The 23499-nt window shown below is 32.4% G+C and overlaps 1 protein-coding gene across 1 annotated transcript in view; it reads right to left on the bottom strand.

The window, feature by feature from the left end:
* Nucleotides 1-19001, bottom strand: part of LOC143228443 (cytosolic carboxypeptidase-like protein 5) — a 38830-nt gene extending 19829 nt beyond the window's left edge. Inside the window, exons 1-9 of the mRNA XM_076459703.1 lie at nucleotides 18277-19001; nucleotides 16771-17291; nucleotides 9590-9761; nucleotides 7483-7661; nucleotides 6922-7096; nucleotides 5761-6432; nucleotides 4633-4908; nucleotides 2976-3145; nucleotides 446-584 (exon numbers count right to left, since the gene is read on the bottom strand). Of these exons, the coding sequence (XP_076315818.1) occupies nucleotides 446-584; nucleotides 2976-3145; nucleotides 4633-4908; nucleotides 5761-6432; nucleotides 6922-7096; nucleotides 7483-7661; nucleotides 9590-9761; nucleotides 16771-17261 (2274 nt within the window). The 5' untranslated portion in view covers nucleotides 17262-17291; nucleotides 18277-19001. The remainder of the gene's footprint in view (nucleotides 1-445; nucleotides 585-2975; nucleotides 3146-4632; nucleotides 4909-5760; nucleotides 6433-6921; nucleotides 7097-7482; nucleotides 7662-9589; nucleotides 9762-16770; nucleotides 17292-18276) is intronic.
* Nucleotides 19002-23499: the final 4498 nt, after the last annotated feature.

Genomic DNA, 23499 nt, shown 5'->3' on the forward strand with positions numbered 1-23499 from the left:
TCTTTAGTAAAAAAATATTTCATTAAAAAACATTTCTGTACTCAAAATACTTGTAAACTTTACTAGACGTCTACCAATCTTGTGAAGACACATTCTGTATCAAAAGTTAGAGAGTAAATTACTTAATGCTGCAAATGTGTAGTCAAACTAGTGTATATTATACTGTTTTCATTGTGAAAAAGTTAAATAAAATGATGCGTAATCAGCAGTTTACATTGGACTGTTGATTTTCTCATTACTTCTATGTATACAACCTAAAATATTGTTTCCCTTATGTATACTGACAAGAAAACAATCAAGACTTCATAGCATGTTTATCTTCACCAACTTCTGCTGCATAGCTTTACAAAAGAATGAAGTGTTTTGAAGGTGAAACAGATAACTTTGATGTAATTAGTATAATCTGTTTTAAAGAAAGCCATTGGTTGCTTTTCTCTAATCTCACCTGTTCGAATATTTCAGGTGTGTAAGGAGGTGGAGTGTTTCTTCTTGTTACTGGTGGACTTAGGTTAGTTCCTAAAAGTTCCACAGGAGGTATAATGTTCACTGAGCGTCCTGTGTTGTAGTTACACTCTAATGTGTAACTTGAAAGAAAAAGCAGCTGTTTTCAAACAAAACTTTTTAAATTTGTTCCAAACATGTAATCTTATCAACAGAAGATATAAATTTAATATCTGACTGCCATCAATGAAACATATCCTATATATTTATGAATGAACTTCTGTTACCTTTGCATATTATTAGCATTTAAAAACACAGTATTTAAATTTGCTATTACTAGTAGAAATATTAAATAATAATTAAGGTTTGTTTAACCTAGAAGTTAATGAGATGCCTAGCTTGGTTTTCATGAGTGAAATGTAAAATCTTGAACTCTCTACTTGAATTGAAACTACAGTAATTTCAATTTATTTGTTTTATAAAATTTCTCGTTCATTAAAAATGAGTTTTAAAAATACATACAGAAACATTAACAATATCTGCAAAGCATTGGCTCTTTATTAATATATTCTTTAGTTAGTAAACAAGCATCAGAACCACTTGGAAACAATACCTGTAATACTGTAGAACAAACTCATCTGTGAACAATACCTGTAATACTGTAGAATAAACTAATCTGTGAACAACACCTGTAATACTGTAGAATAAACTCATCTGTGAACAATACCTGTAATACTGTAGAATAAACTCATCTGTGAACAACACCTGTAAAAAGATACATTAATCTCACCTGTGTGTTATGCCTGTGAGTGTGTACAAACCTGTAAAAAGATACATTAATCTCACCTGTGTTATGCCTGTAAGTGTGTACAACACCTGTAAAAAGATACATTAATCTCACCTGTGTTATGCCTGTGAGTGTGCACAACACCTGTAAAAAGATACATTAATCTCACCTGTGTGTTATGCCTGTGAGTGTGTACAAACCTGTAAAAAGATAGATTAATCTCACCTGTGTGTTATGAGAGTGTGTACAAACCTGTAAAAAAGTTACATTAATCTCACCTGTGTTATGCCTGTGAGTGTGTACAACACCTGTAAAAAGATAGATTAATCTCACCTGTGTGTTATGCCTGTGAGTGTGTACAACACCTGTAAAAAGATAGATTAATCTCACCTGTGTGTTATGCGAGTGTGTACAAACCTGTAAAAAGATAGATTAATCTCACCTGTGTGTTATGCGAGTGTGTACAAACCTGTAAAAAGATAGATTAATCTCACCTGTGTGTTATGCCTGTAAGTATGTACAACACCTGTAAAAAGATACATTAATCTCACCTGTGTTATGCCTGTGAGTGTGTACAACACCTGTAAAAAGATACATTAATCTCACCTGTGTGTTATGCCTGTGAGTGTGTACAACACCTGTAAAAAGATAGATTAATCTCACCTGCGTGTTATGCCTGTGTGTACAAACCTGTAAAAAGATAGATTAATCTCACCTGTGTGTTATGCAAGTGTGTACAAACCTGTAAAAAGATAGATTAATCTCACCTGTGTGTTATGCGAGTGTGTACAACACCTGTAAAAAGATAGATTAATCCCACCTGTGTGTTATGCCTGTGAGTGTGTACAACACCTGTAAAAAGATAGATTAATCTCACCTGTGTGTTATGCGAGTGTGTACAAACCTGTAAAAAGATAGATTAATCTCACCTGTGTGTTATACGAGTGTGTAGAAACCTGTAAAAAGATAGATTAATCTCACCTGTGTGTTATACGAGTGTGTAGAAACCTGTAAAAAGATAGATTAATCTCACCTGTGTGTTATGCGAGTGTGTACAAACCTGTAAAAAGATACATTAATCTCACCTGTGTTATGCCTGTGAGTGTGTACAACACCTGTAAAAAGATACATTAATCTCACCTGTGTGTTATGCCTGTGAGTGTGTACAACACCTGTAAAAAGATACATTAATCTCACCTGTGTGTTATGCCTGTGAGTGTGTACAAACCTGTAAAAAGATACATTAATCTCACCTGTGTGTTATGCCTGTGAGTGTGTACAACACCTGTAAAAAGATAGATTAATCTCACCTGTGTGTTATGCCTGTGAGTGTGTACAAACCTGTAAAAAGATAGATTAATCTCACCTGTGTGTTATGCGAGTGTGTACAAACCTGTAAAAAGATAGATTAATCTCACCTGTGTGTTATGCGAGTGTGTACAACACCTGTAAAAAGATACATTAATCTCACCTGTGTTATGCCTGCGAGTGTGTACAACACCTGTAAAAAGATACATTAATCTCACCTGTGTGTTATGCCTGTGAGTGTGTACAACACCTGTAAAAAGATAGATTAATCTCACCTGTGTGTTATGCCTGTGAGTGTGTACAAACCTGTAAAAAGATAGATTAATCTCACCTGTGTGTTATGCGAGTGTGTACAACACCTGTAAAAAGATACATTAATCTCACCTGTGTTATGCCTGTGAGTGTGTACAACACCTGTAAAAAGATACATTAATCTCACCTGTGTGTTATGCCTGTGAGTGTGTACAATGCTACTCTTCCACTTCCTTCTTTGCTGCTACCATCGTGCTTTTTACTGCCATACATATTTTGTTCTGTAAAATTACAGGCGTTGAAATCAAAATTAGGACTATTGATGGTCATCAATTTGGCTAAAAGTAAACTTTCCACCTGAAATTAAAACAATGTTGTTTGAAATAAATGTTTTCACAACACAAACATAACTGTTCACATAATTTTGTAGTTTTTTAATTAACTTTGTATTACCCTTCAGAAACATCAAAATAATAGCATTATATAATGTAATAAAAAACCATATTACCACAAAGGTCACTGAAAATGTTGTAAATAAAGAAATGTACCTGAAACTTGCTTGATTTAACAATAGTTAACATGAATAAGAATCAACCAAAATGAGTTTTTTTACTTCTGAATGATAACAAGCTGACAGAAAACTCAAAAACATGTCAATTATGGTACCATATTTGAACCATTTTGGTTACCTTAACCCTCAGAAAATATCAATTATAATGTCATTAACCTAATAAAAATTTGGTTACATAAGCGTAATTTCATTAATATAATGACAAACCCTAATTATATGAACATAAAGCAAAAGCTTATGAATTTACTTTATACTAAGTACGTTCAATCTGACAGCTTCTGATTAGTGGAAACAAGATATTGATACTTCAAACACTGCATAAAAATTCACCAAATGATCGTTCTCTAATTGTTATAACTGAAAAATAATATTTTGTTTGACATTATTATACACATTCTAAAAAGTCAAAAAGCATGCTGGACATTGCAAGTTTTCAATGAACAAAACTAATATTTTAGTAAATATTTAAAATTTCTTTTATACTTAAGAAAATAGTTTTAACTGGTTTTTTACTTTGAATGCAGTTTCCCATTTTCATTTGAAGGTTAACATGCATGTTCTAACAGTTTCATTTGAAGGTTAATATGTATGTTCTAACAGTTTTGTTTGAAGGTTAACATGCATGTTCTAACAGTTTCGTTTGAAGGTTAACATGCATGTTCTAACAGTTTCGTTTGAAGGTTAACATGCATGTTCTAACAGTTTCGTTTGAAGGTTAACATGCATGTTCTAACAGTTTCGTTTGAAGGTTAACATGCATGTTCTAACAGTTTCGTTTGAAGGTTAACATGCATGTTCTAACAGTTTCGTTTGAAGGTTAACATGCATGTTCTAACAGTTTCGTTTGAAGGTTAATATGCATGTTCTAACAGTTTCGTTTGAAGGTTAATATGCATGTTCTAACAGTTTCGTTTGAAGGTTAATATGTAGTTCTAACTGTTTTGTTTGAAGGTTAATATTTAGTTCTAACAGTTTCGTTTGAAGGTTAATATGCATGTTCTAACAGTTTCGTTTGAAGGTTAATATGCATGTTCTAACAGTTTCGTTTGAAGGTTAATATGCATGTTCTACCAGTTTCGTTTGAAGGTTAATATGTATGTTCTAACAGTTTTGTTTGAAGGTTAATATGCATGTTCTAACAGTTTCGTTTGAAGGTTAATATGCATGTTCTAACAATTTTGTTTGAAAATATCTATAAATAATATTCAAGAAACGTTTACATGATAATAAATCTAGTTGTACACATACATATGAACCTCAACAACTTTCATACCCTTTTTCGACAATCAGTAAAATAGTTCCCATACAAGAAGCAGCCCCTCTTGGAAGCATGACCATGAAGATCCACATAGCAGTATATTCCACTCTCCTCTGGGCTGATTTGGGCATATAAACAGGAGTTGCACAAGAACTTTAGGTCCTTTGGACTCTGTCTCTGAGTGACTTCTTCCTTAAGTGTGAAGGAAGATAGAGAATTGTCTTCACCCTCACTTCCTTCTCTATCTGTACAGCTGGTACGATCCGTCCAGTCTTCTTGTTGAATAGACAACTGTGCACAAAAGATAAATAAACCCTTGCTAGACTGAAAGCAACTACATAATAACCTGGAGGTTTTAAAAATGAGCACCAAGTGTTAACTGTAATCATACAATAAGGCTTAACAACCACAAGTGAGTGTTATTATAAATAGCAAAAAGCTTAAATAATTCACTACCAAATTTGTGTCATACTTAACATTAAAATGTTAATCTAATTAAACAAATAAATGGTAGATAGTCACCTACTGGTTTACTACACGACATTCCAGACAGTTGAAAAGTAAATGTTCAAACATTATTCAACAACACAAATGTTCTAGTAATGTTTACAATCAGATATATTTCAGGTATGTATATAGGTAATGTTGAATTTAGGTATTAGGTAATACATGCTAATTTAAGTACATATGAAGTACAAATCAAGGCCATATGTATAACTAAGTTACTCACTATCCAGGTTGTACATAGGTAATGACAATTCAGGTACCTAGAAGATATAGATCAAATCTGTACTTAAGTTATCTACCATCCAAGTATGTATGTAGGTAATGTTGATTCACATACTTAAGTGATATGATTCAAAGCAGTAATAAAGATATTATTATTTTCAGGACCATCAAAGAGTACAAGTCAAAGGAAGTTAAAATATTATAAAACATATTGATCTTACATAGTGCAATCTATAGGAAGACTACAGATCCTACATCTTTTCACAATGCAAGTTAGCTTCTATAATTATGAGGACAGGATATTATGGGATTGTCAACACAGCATTGGTGATGTAATCAAGGCAATGAATTAAAACAAAAACTAAACTGAATGTGTTTTAAACGTAACTCATGGAAAATTAAAGTAAAATCTACCTTTGATAGTTTCACTTCTGGTGAAATACTACCTAACTTTGATAAGAAAGGCTTAGAAATTTTGGGAAATGATTGAAGAGCATTTGAAGTGAACACACCAAATGAAGTTTCTGCTTTGTTAGGTATCATGGCTAAAGGTTGGTTTGAGAAGTCAAAAAAGGATGGTGGAGAAATTTGCCGAATATTGTCAAGTTTATTGTTATTATCCATAAACTTTTGTTCTTCTGCAAACTGATGAATATTACTGTCTGATTTCTTTATCAAACTTTCTCCCAACAATTCTTTATCAAAAGAGGGACTTGTATCATATTGGGAGACTTCAAAACTTTCATAACTGTTCCATTTTGTATTTGAAGATTCAACACAATTATGAAGAGGGTACATCTTTGAATGATAATAGAGGAGCAAATGGCAGGTGGAGTACACTGCAGGATGGTCTTCCAAGTTTGCAGTCAAGTATTTACGGTTCAAGTTAACTCCACGAACATCCATTCGGTAATGTCCTCTTACTACACCATCAGGATTGAGAATTGGAATCAATTTGAAAACAAAGTTATCCCGCAGAAAAACAGGCCTGGGGTCTTCAGTGGCAAGAATAAAATGCAAAAATCCACGAAGAACAAAACTCGAAGGTGTTTCTCCTGGGTGTACACGACTACTGATGAAAACAATCTGTCAACAGAGTTTGAATTTGAAAAATATTTTAAAGGTTCATTGACTTAAATCTTTTACATAAAGATAATAAAGTATTTGAACATGTAGCTTGATTGTTTAGGATTTTAATATCATATCATAATAGTTGAAGGGAAAAAAACAGTTTTTTAATCAACACAATTCCATACTCCTAGTGTTTTCTACCTACTTTCTTATAATTTTGCCATGTCTAATGAACACAATAGCATTTTACTATTTGATTAATCTTTAGGTTGCTTTACTTATAAACAGACATTAACTTACTCATTCAAGTCACCTCCTGATAGTGTTGTGATTAAAGCAATAATACTTTACGGACAAAGTTCCTGTATGAACACAACCAACTTAAGTACTTCAGGTTAAAATATTTCACTGAACTATAACTCTGTACAGTAATGATCAATCATCTTAATTATAATTTATTAATATCGTCCTGAGTGTAAAATGCACATTTTTTTCTGAACTCACCTTTTTATTTTGAAACTTATGGCACCGAGGAATGGTTTGATGAGGGAAGAGGTAAGGTAGACGATCTTCCCGTTCTTCCAACATACCCTTTAACGACGTAACTGTCACTAGCTCCACTTTATGGCCATCCAAAGAATAACACAAAACTTCACGACAATAGTAAATGTTGTCAATACTGCAGAAAACATTAAAACATTTAATAGTTTCAATATAAAGCAAATAGGTAACATTTCTTATGCACATGTATCTAAGACATGCCAAAACACATCCAAACCTGTACTTTCTAAATACCTAAAACAATATTACCTGCATACACACCTGGATGTTGGGTCACTCAGGTCTAAGTACAGACATATCTGTACCATCTACCTACCTAAATCAACACTGCCTACATACCTACCTTGAAAATGTTGGTTATAATTGTAGCCATGATCCTCTTCTCCTATTTGCATAAATCAAAACTCTTCCTATATACAGACCTGGATGTTGGATCACTTGGGTCCAAGTAAAGGCCTGATCTATATGTCTAAGTATATAAATCAACACTACTGATATACACACCTGGATGATGGATCACTTGGGTCTAAGTAAAGGCCTGATCCAAACTGTTTATCTAACTGAGTCAACATTTCCTGACATTCATTGTAGCTGAAAGGAAACGTAAAGGCAAAATATGTTGTTGCAGTACTGTGACTTGGGAGCTTATGAAGAAATGTCAACACAAAGTTTCCTTCCTTAACCTGTTAGATCAGAATATAAAATAAACACGATTTTCTAAAACAAATAAAAGTTGTTTAGTGCAAACTAGAAAATAAGAACACATATACTGTCCATCATATTTTGACAGAAAACATTAGCTTTAACCAGCACACAAGCCATCCTGATGGAAATAAACAAGATACTATACTTATCACTGTACAGTATTAGTAAACATCCAAATCAAACACAGTAACCTAAAACTAAATATACTTATTGTTGTAAAGTACAAAGAAACAGATTCAGGTAGGAAACAAAACAACATCATTAACTTACCTATTGTTGTAAAGTACAAAGAAACAGATCCAGGTAGGAAACAAAACACCATTATTAACCTAACTATTGTTGTAAAGTACAAAGAAACAGATCCAGGTAGGAAACAAAAGACCACAATTAATCTGCCTATTGTTGTAAAGTACAAAGAAACAGATTCAGGTAGGAAACACAACACCATCATTAACCTACCTATTGTTGTAAAGTACAAAGAAACAGATCCAGGTAGGAAACAAAACACCATCATTAACCTACCTATTGTTGTAAAGCACAAAGAAACAGATCCAGGTAGGAAACAAAACACCACAATTAACCTGCCTATTGTTGTAAAGTACAAAGAAACAGATCCAGATAGGAAACAAAACACCATCATTAACCTAACTATTGTTGTAAAGTACAAAGAAACAGATCCAGGTAGGAAACAAAACACCATCATTAACCTACCTATTGTTGTAAAGTACAAAGAAACAGTTTCAGGTAGGAAACAAAACACCAAATTAACCTACCTATTGTTGTAAAGTACAAAGAAACAGATCCAGATAGGAAACAAAACACCATCATTAACCTAACTATTGTTGTAAAGTACAAAGAAACAGATCCAGGTAGGAAACAAAACACCAAATTAACCTACCTCTTGTTGTAAAGTTAAACAACCCAACCAGTCAGCTCATATCTACAACAGTTAATTAATTATGTTCTTCACACAGTTAAAATAATCTGAATCAGTTCATTTACAGCTGTCAGAGTTTCAAAGTACTGAAGAGAAGTAGGCGTTACAGATCTGTTGGAACACTTGAACTAGGTTTGGATAATTAAGGTGATTGAGTATGACATTGCTTATAAAAATTTATCATATTGATTTGCACAAGGTAAAACAAATCATTCAGTGAAACTTTAATGTTATGAACGTGATACATTAATTGAAATTAGTGGTTCAAATATTTACTGTTTTCTGGTATTCTAGCTCATTATTGTCCAAGACCAACCAAGTAGTTGAAGGTAACTGATTAATGTGCCCAAAGATTAATCATTTATGAAACCTTTTTAATTGTCCTGGTCTAACTTGGACGTCTACACGTCATTCCATTCTAAACATGCACAACATTTTAAATTAAACTCAAACTTTTTGACTGTCCTGGTCCAACTTGGACGTCTACATGTCTTTCCATTCTAAACATGCACAACATTTTAAATTAAACTCAAACTTTTTAACTGTCCTGGTCTAACTTGGACGTCTACATGTTTTTCCATTCTAAACATGCACAACATTTTAAATTAAACTCAAACTTTCTCAATCTTTTAATTGACCATAAAACAGCAAGTGACTTAGAATTTAAAATGTACGATAAAGCAACATATTCATTAGACAGTGCCAATGAGGCCTTCCACTAATACCAAAATTCACTGCACCAAGTGGGATACAACGCATATTGTTGTGGTCTCGGATAAAAGGGTGTTTGTTACCAACCTTCATCAACAATAAATGTTATGGTGTGAATAAAAGTGAATTGTAATTATTATTGGTTTTATTTCATATATTTTACATGCAACAGATAAAATTAAATTATGAAATTATAATTAATTTTTATGCCAATTATTCTATACAGCTAACACAGTATGCATTACTTTAAATGCTTACTGAGTAAGAAGGCTTGTTAGGGATTCTCTGCCATGTTGCCTTTCCAGGAATAACTCGGTACACTGGGGCCATCCCCTGGCTGAAGAGTTTGTTTTGCCTATTTAGATTCATTACATTGATGCAAACAGTGACTCCTGGTAATCCTCCTTGAACTCCAAAGTAAAACCATGTCCTAAAAAGATATCAGAACCCTTACTAGGAAGGTGTAAATAGGGGTTAAATAGATATAAAATAATTAGATGAGATACACCCTTTTGGTCTTTTTAAAACATCTTAGAAATTAACATGAAAAACAGCAAGGTGACATTAAGAAATTAGTGTTTGATACTCACTTCTACAGTTATCCATATTGGATATTAAAACAGAAACAGCAAGGTGACATTAAGAAATAAGTGTTTGATACTCACTTCTACAGTTATCCATATTGGATATTGCAACAGAAACAGCAAGGTGACATTAAGAAGTTAGTGTTTGATACTCACTTCTACAGTTATCCATATTGGATATTACAACAGAAACAGCAAGGTGACATTAAGAAGTTAGTGTTTGATACTCACTTCTACAGTTATCCATATTGGATATTACAACAGAAACAGCAAGGTGACATTAAGAAATTAGTGTTTGAAACTCACTTCTACAGTTATCCATATTGGATATTACAACAGAAACAGCAAGGTGACATTAAGAAATTAGTGTTTGAAACTCACTTCTACAGCTATCCATATTGGATATCATAACAGAAACAGCAAGGTGACATTAAGAAATTAGTGTTTGATACTCACTTCTACAGTTATCCATATTGGATACTACAACAGAAACTGCAAGGTGACATTAAGAAATTAGTGTTTGATACTCACTTCTACAGTTATCCATATTGGATATTACAACAGAAACAGCAAGGTGACATTAAGAAATTAGTGTTTGATACTCACTTCTACAGTTATCCATATTGGATATTACAACAGAAACTGCAAGGTGACATTAAGAAGTTAGTGTTTGATACTCACTTCTACAGTTATCCATATTGGATATTACAACAGAAACAGCAAGGTGACATTAAGAAATTAGTGTTTGATACTCACTTCTACAGTTATCCATATTGGATATTACAACAGAAACAGCAAGGTGACATTAAGAAATTAGTGTTTGATACTCACTTCTACAGTTATCCATATTAGATATTACAACAGAAACAGCAAGGTGACATTAAGAAGTTAGTGTTTGATACTCACTTCTACAGTTATCCATATTGGATACTACAACAGAAACTGCAAGGTGACATTAAGAAGTTAGTGTTTGATACTCACTTCTACAGCTATCCATATTAGATATCATAACAGAAACAGCAAGGTGACATTAAGAAATTAGTGTTTGATACTCACTTCTACAGTTATCCATATTGGATACTACAACAGAAACTGCAAGGTGACATTAAGAAGTTAGTGTTTGATACTAACTTCTACAGCTATCCATATTGGATATCATAACAGAAACAGCAAGGTGACATTAAGAAATTAGTGTTTGATACTCACTTCTACAGTTATCCATATTGGATATTACAACAGAAACTGGAAGGTGACATTAAGAAATTAGTGTTTGATACCCACTTCTACAGTTATCCATATTGGATACTACAACAGAAACTGCAAGGTGACATTAAGAAGTTAATGTTTGATACTCACTTCTACAGTTATCCATATTGGATATTACAACAGAAACAGCAAGGTGACATTAAGAAATTAGTGTTTGATACTCACTTCTACAGTTATCCATATTGGATATTACAACAGAAACAGCAAGGTGACATTAAGAAATTAGTGTTTGATACTCACTTCTACAGCTATCCATATTGTATATTACAACAGAAACAGCAAGGTGACATTAAGAAATTAGTGTTTGATACTCATTTCTACAGTTATCCATATTGGATATTACAACAGAAACTGCAAGGTGACATTAAGAAATTAGTGTTTGATACTCACTTCTACAGTTATCCATATTGGATACTACAACAAAAACTGCAAGGTGACATTAAGAAGTTAGTGTTTGATACTCACTTCTACAGCTATCCATATTGGATATCATAACAGAAACAGCAAGGTGACATTAAGAAATTAGTGTTTGATACTCACTTCTACAGTTATCCATATTGGATACTACAACAGAAACTGCAAGGTGACATTAAGAAGTTAGTGTTTGATACTCACTTCTACAGCTATCCATATTGGATATCATAACAGAAACAGCAAGGTGACATTAAGAAATTAGTGTTTGATACTCACTTCTACAGTTATCCATATTGGATATTGCAACAGAAACAGCAAGGTGACATTAAGAAATTAGTGTTTGATACTCACTTCTACAGTTATCCATATTGGATATTACAACAGAAACAGCAAGTTGACATTAAGAAATTAGTGTTTGATACTCACTTCTACAGCTATCCATATTGGATATAATAACAGAAACAGCAAGGTGACATTAAGAAATTAGTGTTTGATACTCACTTCTACAGTTATCCATATTGGATACTACAACAGAAACTGCAAGGTGACATTAAGAAGTTAGTGTCTGATACTAACTTCTACAGCTATCCATGTTGGATATCATAACAGAAACAGCAAGGTGACATTAAGAAATTAGTGTTTGATACTCACTTCTACAGCTATCCATATTGTATATTACAACAGAAACAGCAAGGTGACATTAAGAAATTAGTGTTTGATACTCATTTCTACAGTTATCCATATTGGATATTACAACAGAAACTGCAAGGTGACATTAAGAAATTAGTGTTTGATACTCACTTCTACAGTTATCCATATTGGATACTACAACAGAAACTGCAAGGTGACATTAAGAAGTTAGTGTTTGATACTCACTTCTACAGCTATCCATATTGGATATCATAACAGAAACAGCAAGGTGACATTAAGAAATTAGTGTTTGATACTCACTTCTACAGTTATCCATATTGGATACTACAACAGAAACTGCAAGGTGACATTAAGAAGTTAGTGTTTGATACTCACTTCTACAGCTATCCATATTGGATATCATAACAGAAACAGCAAGGTGACATTAAGAAATTAGTGTTTGATACTCACTTCTACAGTTATCCATATTGGATATTGCAACAGAAACAGCAAGGTGACATTAAGAAATTAGTGTTTGATACTCACTTCTACAGTTATCCATATTGGATATTACAACAGAAACAGCAAGTTGACATTAAGAAATTAGTGTTTGATACTCACTTCTACAGCTATCCATATTGGATATAATAACAGAAACAGCAAGGTGACATTAAGAAATTAGTGTTTGATACTCACTTCTACAGTTATCCATATTGGATACTACAACAGAAACTGCAAGGTGACATTAAGAAGTTAGTGTTTGATACTAACTTCTACAGCTATCCATGTTGGATATCATAACAGAAACAGCAAGGTGACATTAAGAAATTAGTGTTTGATACTCACTTCTACAGTTATCCATATTGGATATTATAACAGAAACAGCAAGGTGACATTAAGAAATTAGTGTTTGATACTCACTTCTACAGTTATCCATATTGGATATTACAACAGAAACAGCAAGGTGACATTAAGAAATTAGTGTTTGATACTCACTTCTACAGTTATCCATATTGGATATTACAACAGAAACTGCAAGGTGACATTAAGAAGTTAGTGTTTGATACTCACTTCTACAGTTATCCATATTGGATATTACAACAGAAACAGCAAGGTGACATTAAGAAATTAGTGTTTGATACTCACTTCTACAGTTATCCATATTGGATATTACAACAGAAACAGCAAGGTGACATTAAGAAATTAGTGTTTGATACTCACTTCTACAGTTATCCATATTAGATATTACAACAGAAACAGCAAGGTGACATTAAGAAGTTAGTGTTTGATACTCACTTCTACAGTTATCCATATTGGATACTACAACAGAAACTGCAAGGTGACATTAAGAAATTAGTGTTTGATACTCACTTCTACAGCTATCCATATTAGATATCATAACAGAAACAGCAAGGTGACATTAAGAAATTAGTGTTTGATACTCACTTCTACAGTTATCCATATTGGATACTACAACAGAAACTGCAAGGTGACATTAAGAAGTTAGTGTTTGATACTAACTTCTACAGCTATCCATATTGGATATCATAACAGAAACAGCAAGGTGACATTAAGAAATTAGTGTTTGATACTCACTTCTACAGTTATCCATATTGGATATTACAACAGAAACTGCAAGGTGACATTAAGAAGTTAGTGTTTGATACTCACTTCTACAGTTATCCATATTGGATATTACAACAGAAACAGCAAGGTGACATTAAGAAATTAGTGTTTGATACTCACTTCTACAGTTATCCATATTGGATATTACAACAGAAACAGCAAGGTGACATTAAGAAATTAGTGTTTGATACTCACTTCTACAGTTATCCATATTGGATATTGCAAGAGAAACAGCAAGGTGACATTAAGAAATTAGTGTTTGATACTCACTTCTACAGTTATCCATATTGGATATTACAACAGAAACTGCAAGGTGACATTAAGAAGTTAGTGTTTGATACTCACTTCTACAGTTATCCATATTGGATATTACAACAGAAACAGCAAGGTGACATTAAGAAATTAGTGTTTGATACTCACTTCTACAGTTATCCATATTGGATATTACAACAGAAACAGCAAGGTGACATTAAGAAATTAGTGTTTGATACTCACTTCTACAGTTATCCATATTGGATATTGCAAGAGAAACAGCAAGGTGACATTAAGAAATTAGTGTTTGATACTCACTTCTACAGTTATCCATATTGGATATTACAACAGAAATAGCAAGGTGACATTAAGAAATTAGTGTTTGATACTCACTTCTACAGTTATCCATATTGGATATTGCAAGAGAAACAGCAAGGTGACATTAAGAAATTAGTGTTTGATACTCACTTCTACAGTTATCCATATTGGATATTACAACAGAAATAGCAAGGTGACATTAAGAAATTAGTGTTTGATACTCACTTCTACAGTTATCCATATTGGATATTGCAAGAGAAACAGCAAGGTGACATTAAGAACTAACTGTTGGACATTCATTTCTATGGCAACTAAATGCTGAAACAAGAAGCACTGTGATAATGAACTACTGTACTTATTATTATTTCATGGAACCATATATTAGATATTTCATTTAAACTGTTTTCAAATTTTCATATGTAATAAACATGACAGAATACCAGCTACTGTTTCTAGTAACAAAGTCATATATAAGCAGGCACTATTTCGTGTTTGGATGTTCATATGTTAATATTAATGACTTAAAACTGTCTTTGAAACTACAAACTGAAATGCTGAAGATAACCACTAGTTTCAATAGAACTAAGAAAATAAATATTTCGGAAACAGTAAATGGAACAGGAAAGAGTGAACAAAGATTTAGTAGTAATTTATCCTACATATTTACAACATTAATGTAGCAGTTTTGTGAAAACAATAAAATGGATGTCTGTCACAAAAGTTATCATTATACAATTCCACTAAAACAGGTTATATTTACAATGAAACACTGTCATCTTGACTATATACAAGTTTTCCAAGGATATGGGTTGGTGTAATTCTTCTTGCATTATGTTTTTAGGGTAACTGATCTTAATAAAGTACATATTAATCCTTTGGTAATAAGCAGAAAGTTTGAGACATTAAAATATCCAGGTACTGGCATGATTCTTGGACTTCTAAATGAGGTTAAGTAAAAGATATGCCAGCATCCATTTTCCATCTCTCATTTTTGGTCTGTCAGTAGATAAGTGTCTGAAGGCTGTTTTTAAAAAGGGTGAAAACTTGTAGACAGTTTTATGACTTTACATCATTGTGTTACTTCCTACAAACAAAATTGTGTTTCACTACCTGATTTCACATCTATGAGAATGTTCTTCATGTTACTTGTTATTTAAGTGAGGTGACTTTGTGTATTTCAATAAGGTGCCACACAAAAGATTAACTAAAAAAAATTATATTGGTGCAGGTGGGGACAAGGCTAATCATAACTGGACTGTAAAGTGGCTAAAGGGGACAAAGTTTCTAATGGAAATCTGGACCCTTGTTACTAGTGCAGTGCTACAGGGCTCAGTACTTGGGTGTTTGATCTTTCTCATTTATATCAATAACAATGATACGGACATCATTAGTTAAGTTTGCTGATAATAGAGTTTCTAGCTATAGTGTGGATGTTGAAATATCATAGATTGACTTGGATCAACTGGTTAAATAAATATCTTGCAAATGACCTTTGATCATAGCAAGTTCAAAGTAACACTTAGGTGACTATAATTTGTATCACATTCAAAATAGACAGAAACCTTCTCAATAGCATGACAAAAACAATCCACTGAAGCAGTGTTCTGTTACTAACATTAAAGGTAACAGAATTTTATAGCATGTTTATAGACACTTATTACCATTGAAAACTGATACATATTATCAATTAGGCTTCACTTCGAATAGTGCATACAGCTTTTGTCTCCTTGTCTAATAAAGGATACTGCTTACTGGAAAAAGTTCAGAAGGCTACTAAGATGATTCCAAGGATGGATGGGTTATCTTAATAATAGAAGTTATACTCTGTAGAGAAAAGAAAGGTAAGAGAGATCTTATTGAAATTTATCTAAGGAATAAGACCTCCGACTTTATCTGGTATCTTCTGAAAAAAATGAAAGAGGGAACACAAGTTTAGGAGTCTTCAACTTTATTTTTACAACAAGGTGATTGACAGGTGGAAGGGGTTGCTATCAGCTGTACTGGAGACCAGTTCTTACAAATTTAAAAGGGGAGTCAACAAGTTTCTTAAAAATAAATGGTGGGTTTAGTTTTACTTTTCATAAGTGTGGGTGTGAAATGATAGTTTTGAAGGGTCAAATGGTCCCTGCTGTTTGTATATAAAGTAATTGTTACATTAAAAACAACCCTCATTGTAACACAGGAAATATGAGAATGAAATAGTTTAATTGTGTACACGTCTCTAGAAAAAATTATATTTAATCACTGAGAACAGCACCTCAAACACTGAATTTCTGACAGTTGCTTATATTAAATATTTTCCAAAATAATTATTATGGTTATAAAAAATAATTCTTGAATCATGAGTACCTGTTTCCATTTTCATATGGATAACCAGCACAATCTGGCTTTGTCCAGACATTGAACTCAAGGTCTACAGTTTCCTTGGATATGGAACTAGATGAGCTTGTTGCACCATTACTGTCAGTGTTTGAAGACTTTTGTTTACCTCCAGTTCCCCAGTTACGACCAGAACATGCCTTGGATAAGCAGGAGTTTGTTTTAAGGTCAATGGATTTTCTGTTGCTTAACAGAGATGACTGATTGTTACTTAAACAGTTCTGTTGATTTTTTACTTCTTGTTTAACATCTCTGTTACATAAAGTACTGAAATCATCCTTTGTTTGATGGTTTAGATCTTTATCAGGACTGGAACCACCTGATGTTGTTGATTCATGTAACACCTGTTCAACACTAGCAAGGTTACCAGAATCAAAGTCAGAAAAAAACAGCAATCCACCACATGTAATCCTCATTTGTACAACAGTTTCTGATAAAATGAGCCTCAGACCATAAATCATGCAATCACCATGTCTACCAGCCTGTTAGAACTGTAACAAGAAAGAAATATAAGGGCATGTATATCCACACACAAGATAGTTTATTCATAAAAGTGTTGACAAGGAAAACAGATATTTTAGATTTATTCATATTTTAATACACTAATTATTGTAATAGATATTTTTAACCATAATTAAATATTTTCACTGATACCTATTTGTACATATGCACAATTCCATAGTATCTCTTGCAGTTTTTTCACTGATACCTATTTGTACATATGCACAAATCTCTTGCAGACACTACCCTTCTTTCCCTATATCCTGTACAGACACATTTACCTTGACTATGTATATAATTCATTCTGGAGGAATTCCCAAGTTATCTAATGATTATTTGTTGTGTACATCATGTGACTTTTATACTACAACACACCTTCACTTCTAGTACAATTTCTATTGTTGATAATGTCAAGTCCAGTTTAGATGCAAGTTTTTAAATGTTTCTTTTATTCTGACAGCTTATACAAAATGAAAAAAATATCATCATTGTATGTTATTCTAACAGACAACAAAATGTTGGAAAAACAGAAACTAGTAAACCAACATCTAAACTGATCTGCAGCATAACTTTCCTTCTCAGAGGTTCTGGGATATCTCCTGGGTAATTTCTCGAACTTATTTCCACACCTGTATATTGCTATTTATTTTACACAAGTTTCGAATAGCAACTGTCCATAAAATATGTTGCATGCACATAACATGTATAAATTACATAACTAAAACAACAGGCCTAAAAGCACCATGAAAACAATTCTTGAGGACTACTGAATTATAAAAGATGAATTAATATGCCATTACAAGATAAACAGTTTTAATTTCTACCATGAAATTAAAAAAAAAAACAATTTTAATTTTGAAGACAATTCATTCATAATTTTAAATATACACAAAATGACTTCACAACTTCTAAAATTGAAAACATTATAAATGATGTTCTACTATTAACATCAATGTCATAACAAACAGGACTTACACACTTCCTTCCTTAGTTGGGTGTACACATAATGAATACTGAATAAAATGTTTTTACAAATAGATAATTCACCTCAAAACAATACAAAGGAAAGATATGCTAAAATTCCAAACAAAATTTTCAAAATCTGTTATTTTTATCTTCCCAAGATTTATAAAAATAAACTTATCCTGAAACTGAAAGAGAAAGCTTTAGGTGAAACTAACTTAAAGTCTCAAAAGTAAAAAACAAAGCATAAACCACTATGAATATCAATATGGCTTTGCCTCCTGCCTTAAGTGAAACCGATGTGATAGCTAAAATACCATAACATTCAAATTACATTTCAAAACTAGAATGCTGGACTGAACGTGAAAGTATTTTGTAAAGTGTAACTTGTTTATGAATGGTAAGTTTGACAAGTAGCGTAGTTTTGGATCCAAGAATACCAGCTAAATAATAAAGAAAAGTCGATAGACTTGCCGACTAACACTAAAATAACAATTTTTAAAGATCAAAATAACTTGTATTCCACAGCATGATACTAATAACCCAGTCTGGAAATACTGAAAATACTATGTGGCAAAGAATTACGAAAGGGTAAACGTTAATTGTCGTTCTTCTAACTTGGAAGAACCACCTCCAATTTGTCCTAAAAATTTAAACTTAAAATATATAATATTAACCCTTTATCGAACTGCAAATTATAAAAACTGGAACTTAGACTCATCATTACTATACAGAACACTAACCAAAACAGTTATTTTAAACTTTGGAAACAAACAATGCATACTGTCAAAACCCAATTCCATATGATTCTCGTTTACTGGTTTCAAGCCCCCTGATGGTAAATGCATTAATCATACTTTTTTTCTTTCTTTCTTTTAAGATACACTGAAATTAAATTTTTGGAATAAATGTTAATATTCTTAAACACAGTTACACAAAGTTGTCTTTTCACTGCAAGTATTATTTAAACCCGAATTTTAGAGTTATAAGTCCACAGACAGGGAGCTTTTGAATGAGATATTAACTTTGATATATATAACAGTTTTCCAGATTTATTGTTTGATTTTAAAACAAGCTATAATTTTATTGTATTGAAATGAAATGGCTTTGTTTGAACTCCTGATTCTCTAATCATATTACGCGTTAATCCTTTAATTATGAGAAATATTTAAATACATGAAAATTTCTAATTCATAAACAATAAATTTAGTATATAAGGATATATCATTAATAGTAATTATAAATATACGTTTAACAATACCAGTGTACCTTTACACTTGCGCGCGCAGTTAAATAAGACATAAACCGTCCCTAATTTAGCAGTGTAAGACTTGAGAGAAGACAGCTAGCATCACCCCTCACTGTTAGCTCTTGGGCTACTCTTTTACTAACGAATAGTGGGATTGACCGTACATTATAACATCCCCGGCTGAAAAGACGAGAATGTTTGGTGCTATGGGAATTTGAACCCGCGACCTTCGGATTACGAGTCGAGTGTCTTAACCACTGGCCATGCCGGACCTGGTGATTTTGAGAGCTTTCATCCAAAAAATCTGGTTTCGATACTCGTGGTACGCTTATTAGGAAAAAATCCGTTCATGCCTGACCGAATAATCTTCGCTAATAATACGATGGATTAGAATGCCGTCCTTTCTAATAATAAGTTTAAATAGTAACATTGAAGAATTTGAGTAGAACTTGTTGTGTGATATTTTCGCGATATTTAGAACAAAGAGATGATTAAACTTATAAGATAATTTTTAAGATTCAGGTCTGGGATACATTTTCAAACAAAAGGATAAATCAAAATTGTGAGATAGCGAATTCTAATTTCATTTTCTTATGTTTTTGTTTACTATTCATTTATAGTTCCTCCTAACGTTTAGTTCAAATATAGATTTTTAGTTACGTTAAAGCTCTAACTCACCATCTAGCTAAAGCATGTTGAATTTGAATATGATTGAATGATAAAACCGATACAAGCTTTACCAAACGATGACTTACAGATATCAATATTTTGAGAGGCTATATACTTAGGTAGTCAGGTGAGATGTAATCTCGAGGTCTCCCCTTTAAATATAGACCTTTTCTAAATTTCAGATTATCACTTCATGTGATATTGTTGATATGGGTTATCGTAAATTGTTACTTCACGTTATACAGTTAATACGGGTTATTGTAAATTGTTACTTTACGTTATATAGTTAACACGGGTTATTGTAACATGTTAATAAACTAGAATATCATTGGTAACAATGTGTTCAGTCTGTGTTTCTCTAAAGATCGAGATATTATGAAGAAATGGCCTCTTCCTCATCGTTCACTTTGTCTGTTTCAGTGATGTTATAATGAACAGATAAATCACGACATTAGAAGGAAATCATTCAGTCACTTAATAAAAAGATAACTGGACAAATGTGTTTCAAACAACTCAGACTAAGACTTCTTGTAAGTCTCTTCTCTTGGTTGAGCACCAAAAAGAAATTTCCTGAAAAGCTTGGAGCAAACGTTTTTTCCAATTTCGAAGCACTGGATTTCAGTTTCTTTACCCCTTTATGTTCCCCACAGACTAGAATGTGGTTACTTTAACTTTTACTGGATTTGTCATGTTTAGAACTAGTGAAGAAATTTCTAATTTTAAATTTTGTCATGTTTAGAACTGATAAAGGAATTTCTAATTTTAAATTTTGTCATGTTTAGAACTAGTAAAGAAATTTCTAATTTTAAATTTTGTCATGTTTAGAACTAGTAAAGGAATTTCTAATTTTAAATTTTGTCATGTTTAGAACTACTAAAGGAATTTCTAATTTTAAATTTTCTCATGTTTAGAACTAGTAAAGGAATTTCTAATTTTAAATTTTGTCATCTTTAGAACTAGTAAAGGAATTTCTAATTTTATATTTTGTCATGTTTAGAACTAGTAAAGGAATTTCTAATTTTAACTTTTGTCATGTTTAAAACAAGTAAAGGAATTTGTAATTTTAACTTTTGTCATGTTTAGAACTAGTAAAGGAATTTCTAATTTTAAATTTTGTCATGTTTAGAACTAGTAAAGGAATTTCTAATTTTAAATTTTGTCATGTTTAGAATTAGCAAAGGAATTTCTAATTTTAAATTTTGTCATGTTTAGAATTAGCAAAGGAATTTCTAATTTTAACTTTTGTCATGTTTAGAACTAGCAAAAGAATTTCTAATTTTAAATTTCGTCATGTTTATAACTAGTAAAGGAATTTCTCATTTTAAATTTTGTCATGTTGAGAACTAGTAAAGGAATTTCTAATTTTAACTTTTGTCATGTTTAGAACTCGCAAAGGAATTTCTAATTTTAACTTTTTTTATTTAAATTTATTCTTCATCATCTTGCCATAACTTATTTTACCAAACTGTACCGTTAGATGGCAGGTCCGATGTTTTTCGAAGTTTTGAAGTAGCGTGGATAATCATTTTAATACTGAAAAAACTGGAACTTCATCACACTGTCAGTGTTAATAAAAACTTCTTTCAGCTACATGAACTAAGCTTTAAGTCAGTAAATCAGTGGAAGTGTCTATTTTACGTACTGTGAGGAACTAACATTTTTTAAAACACTGTGCCACGTTGATTAATTATATCTGTTTTTAAATTATTATCAGATAATGGAATGCAAAACTGGAGCAAACCGCCAAGGAAGTCGGTTACGTTGATATCGAATGTATTTTCTACAGGCGTGTTGTAGAAACACTGAAGCATCTTTATCCATAACGCTGATATTTAAAAAAAGCCAAAAGAGAAATTTCTCCTATGTTCTATTTCAACTACAAACGAAACGTTAAAAAAAAAAAATAGCAGCTGAGGAGACATAGTTGGTATCTGTGTATTTACTACCAGACAGGTCCCATAGTGCATTGCAAATACGTGGAATGTTTACTATGCTATGTTCGTATAATGAGGTTTTTGTCTTTTAATTTCAGGCTAAGCTACAAAGCCGTCCCTAATTTACAGTGTAAGACTAAATAGTGTGTGTTTTCTTACAGCAAAGACACATCGGACTATCTGGTGAGTCCGCCGAGGGGATTCGAACCGCTGATTTTAGCATTATAAATCTGTAGACTTACTGCTGTACCAGCGGCGAGCAGAACTAAATAGAAGGCAGCTGGTCATAACCATCCACGCTTAAATCTCGATCTATTATCTTACCAACGAATAGTGGATTGACCGTCACATAATAATTCCTTTACGTATGAAAGAGTGCGCATGTTTGGTATGACGCGGATTCGAATCTGCGACCCTCAGAGTACGCCATAACCACCTGGTGTGGTATAATGAAAGGACACAACACTTTATAGGTGAATTAGAAAATTCTCACAACAGAGTATTTACAAGGGTTCGTAGATCACACCTTTATCCAACCTTGAGACAGTTTGTAGATCATATCTCTAGCTAACCCTAAGAGAACTCACAAACAGCAAAATGAAGGCTATCGTACTGCTCTCTGACTAATGGCATAATTTCCTGGAACTGACAACAAGATATTTAAAGAGTTGAACTGATAACTGTTTATAACATTCCAATAATACATCAAAAACAATGGCTGTTTTCTTGAAAATAAATTTGAATAATAACGTTTAAACTTAACACGTATTGTTAATGAATGTAGAGATTGTTGTCTTTATAACTCTTGGAGTACTGGCGTGAGGAATAAATATCGAAACGTTTTACATGTTATCAAAATAAATCCCTTAGCATGGCAAGCGTTTAAAGTGTTGTTAGTAGTAAAGTAAAAGTAATAATGTACTTCATAACATCATGAAAACATGTACTCAAGTGCTTCTTTCTCTGGAACAAAAGTACACAACACACTATTTGTGTTCTCTTCGTCATGAACCGAGAATTTTGGGATTGAAAATTTGTAAAATTACCGTTTATCTACTAGAGGGACCGTTGGTTGGATGGTTAGTGTTTGAAGTCTCACTAGTGATATATACTAAAACTGGAGTGTTTACAATCAACATTATTGGTACGGTGGTCAGTGTTTGAAGTATCACTAGTGATATATACTAAAACTGGAGTGTTTACAATTAACATTATTGGTACGGTGGTTAGTGTTTGAAGTATCACTAGTGATATATACTAAAACTGGAGTGTTTACAATTAACATTATTGGTACGGTGGTTAGTGTTTGAAGTATCACTAGTGATATATACTAGAACTGGAGTGTTTACAATTAACATTATTGGTACGGTGGTTAGTGTTTGA

Source organism: Tachypleus tridentatus, chromosome 10 (genome assembly GCF_004210375.1).
Source record: "Tachypleus tridentatus isolate NWPU-2018 chromosome 10, ASM421037v1, whole genome shotgun sequence".
Classification (NCBI taxonomy): domain Eukaryota; kingdom Metazoa; phylum Arthropoda; class Merostomata; order Xiphosura; family Limulidae; genus Tachypleus; species Tachypleus tridentatus.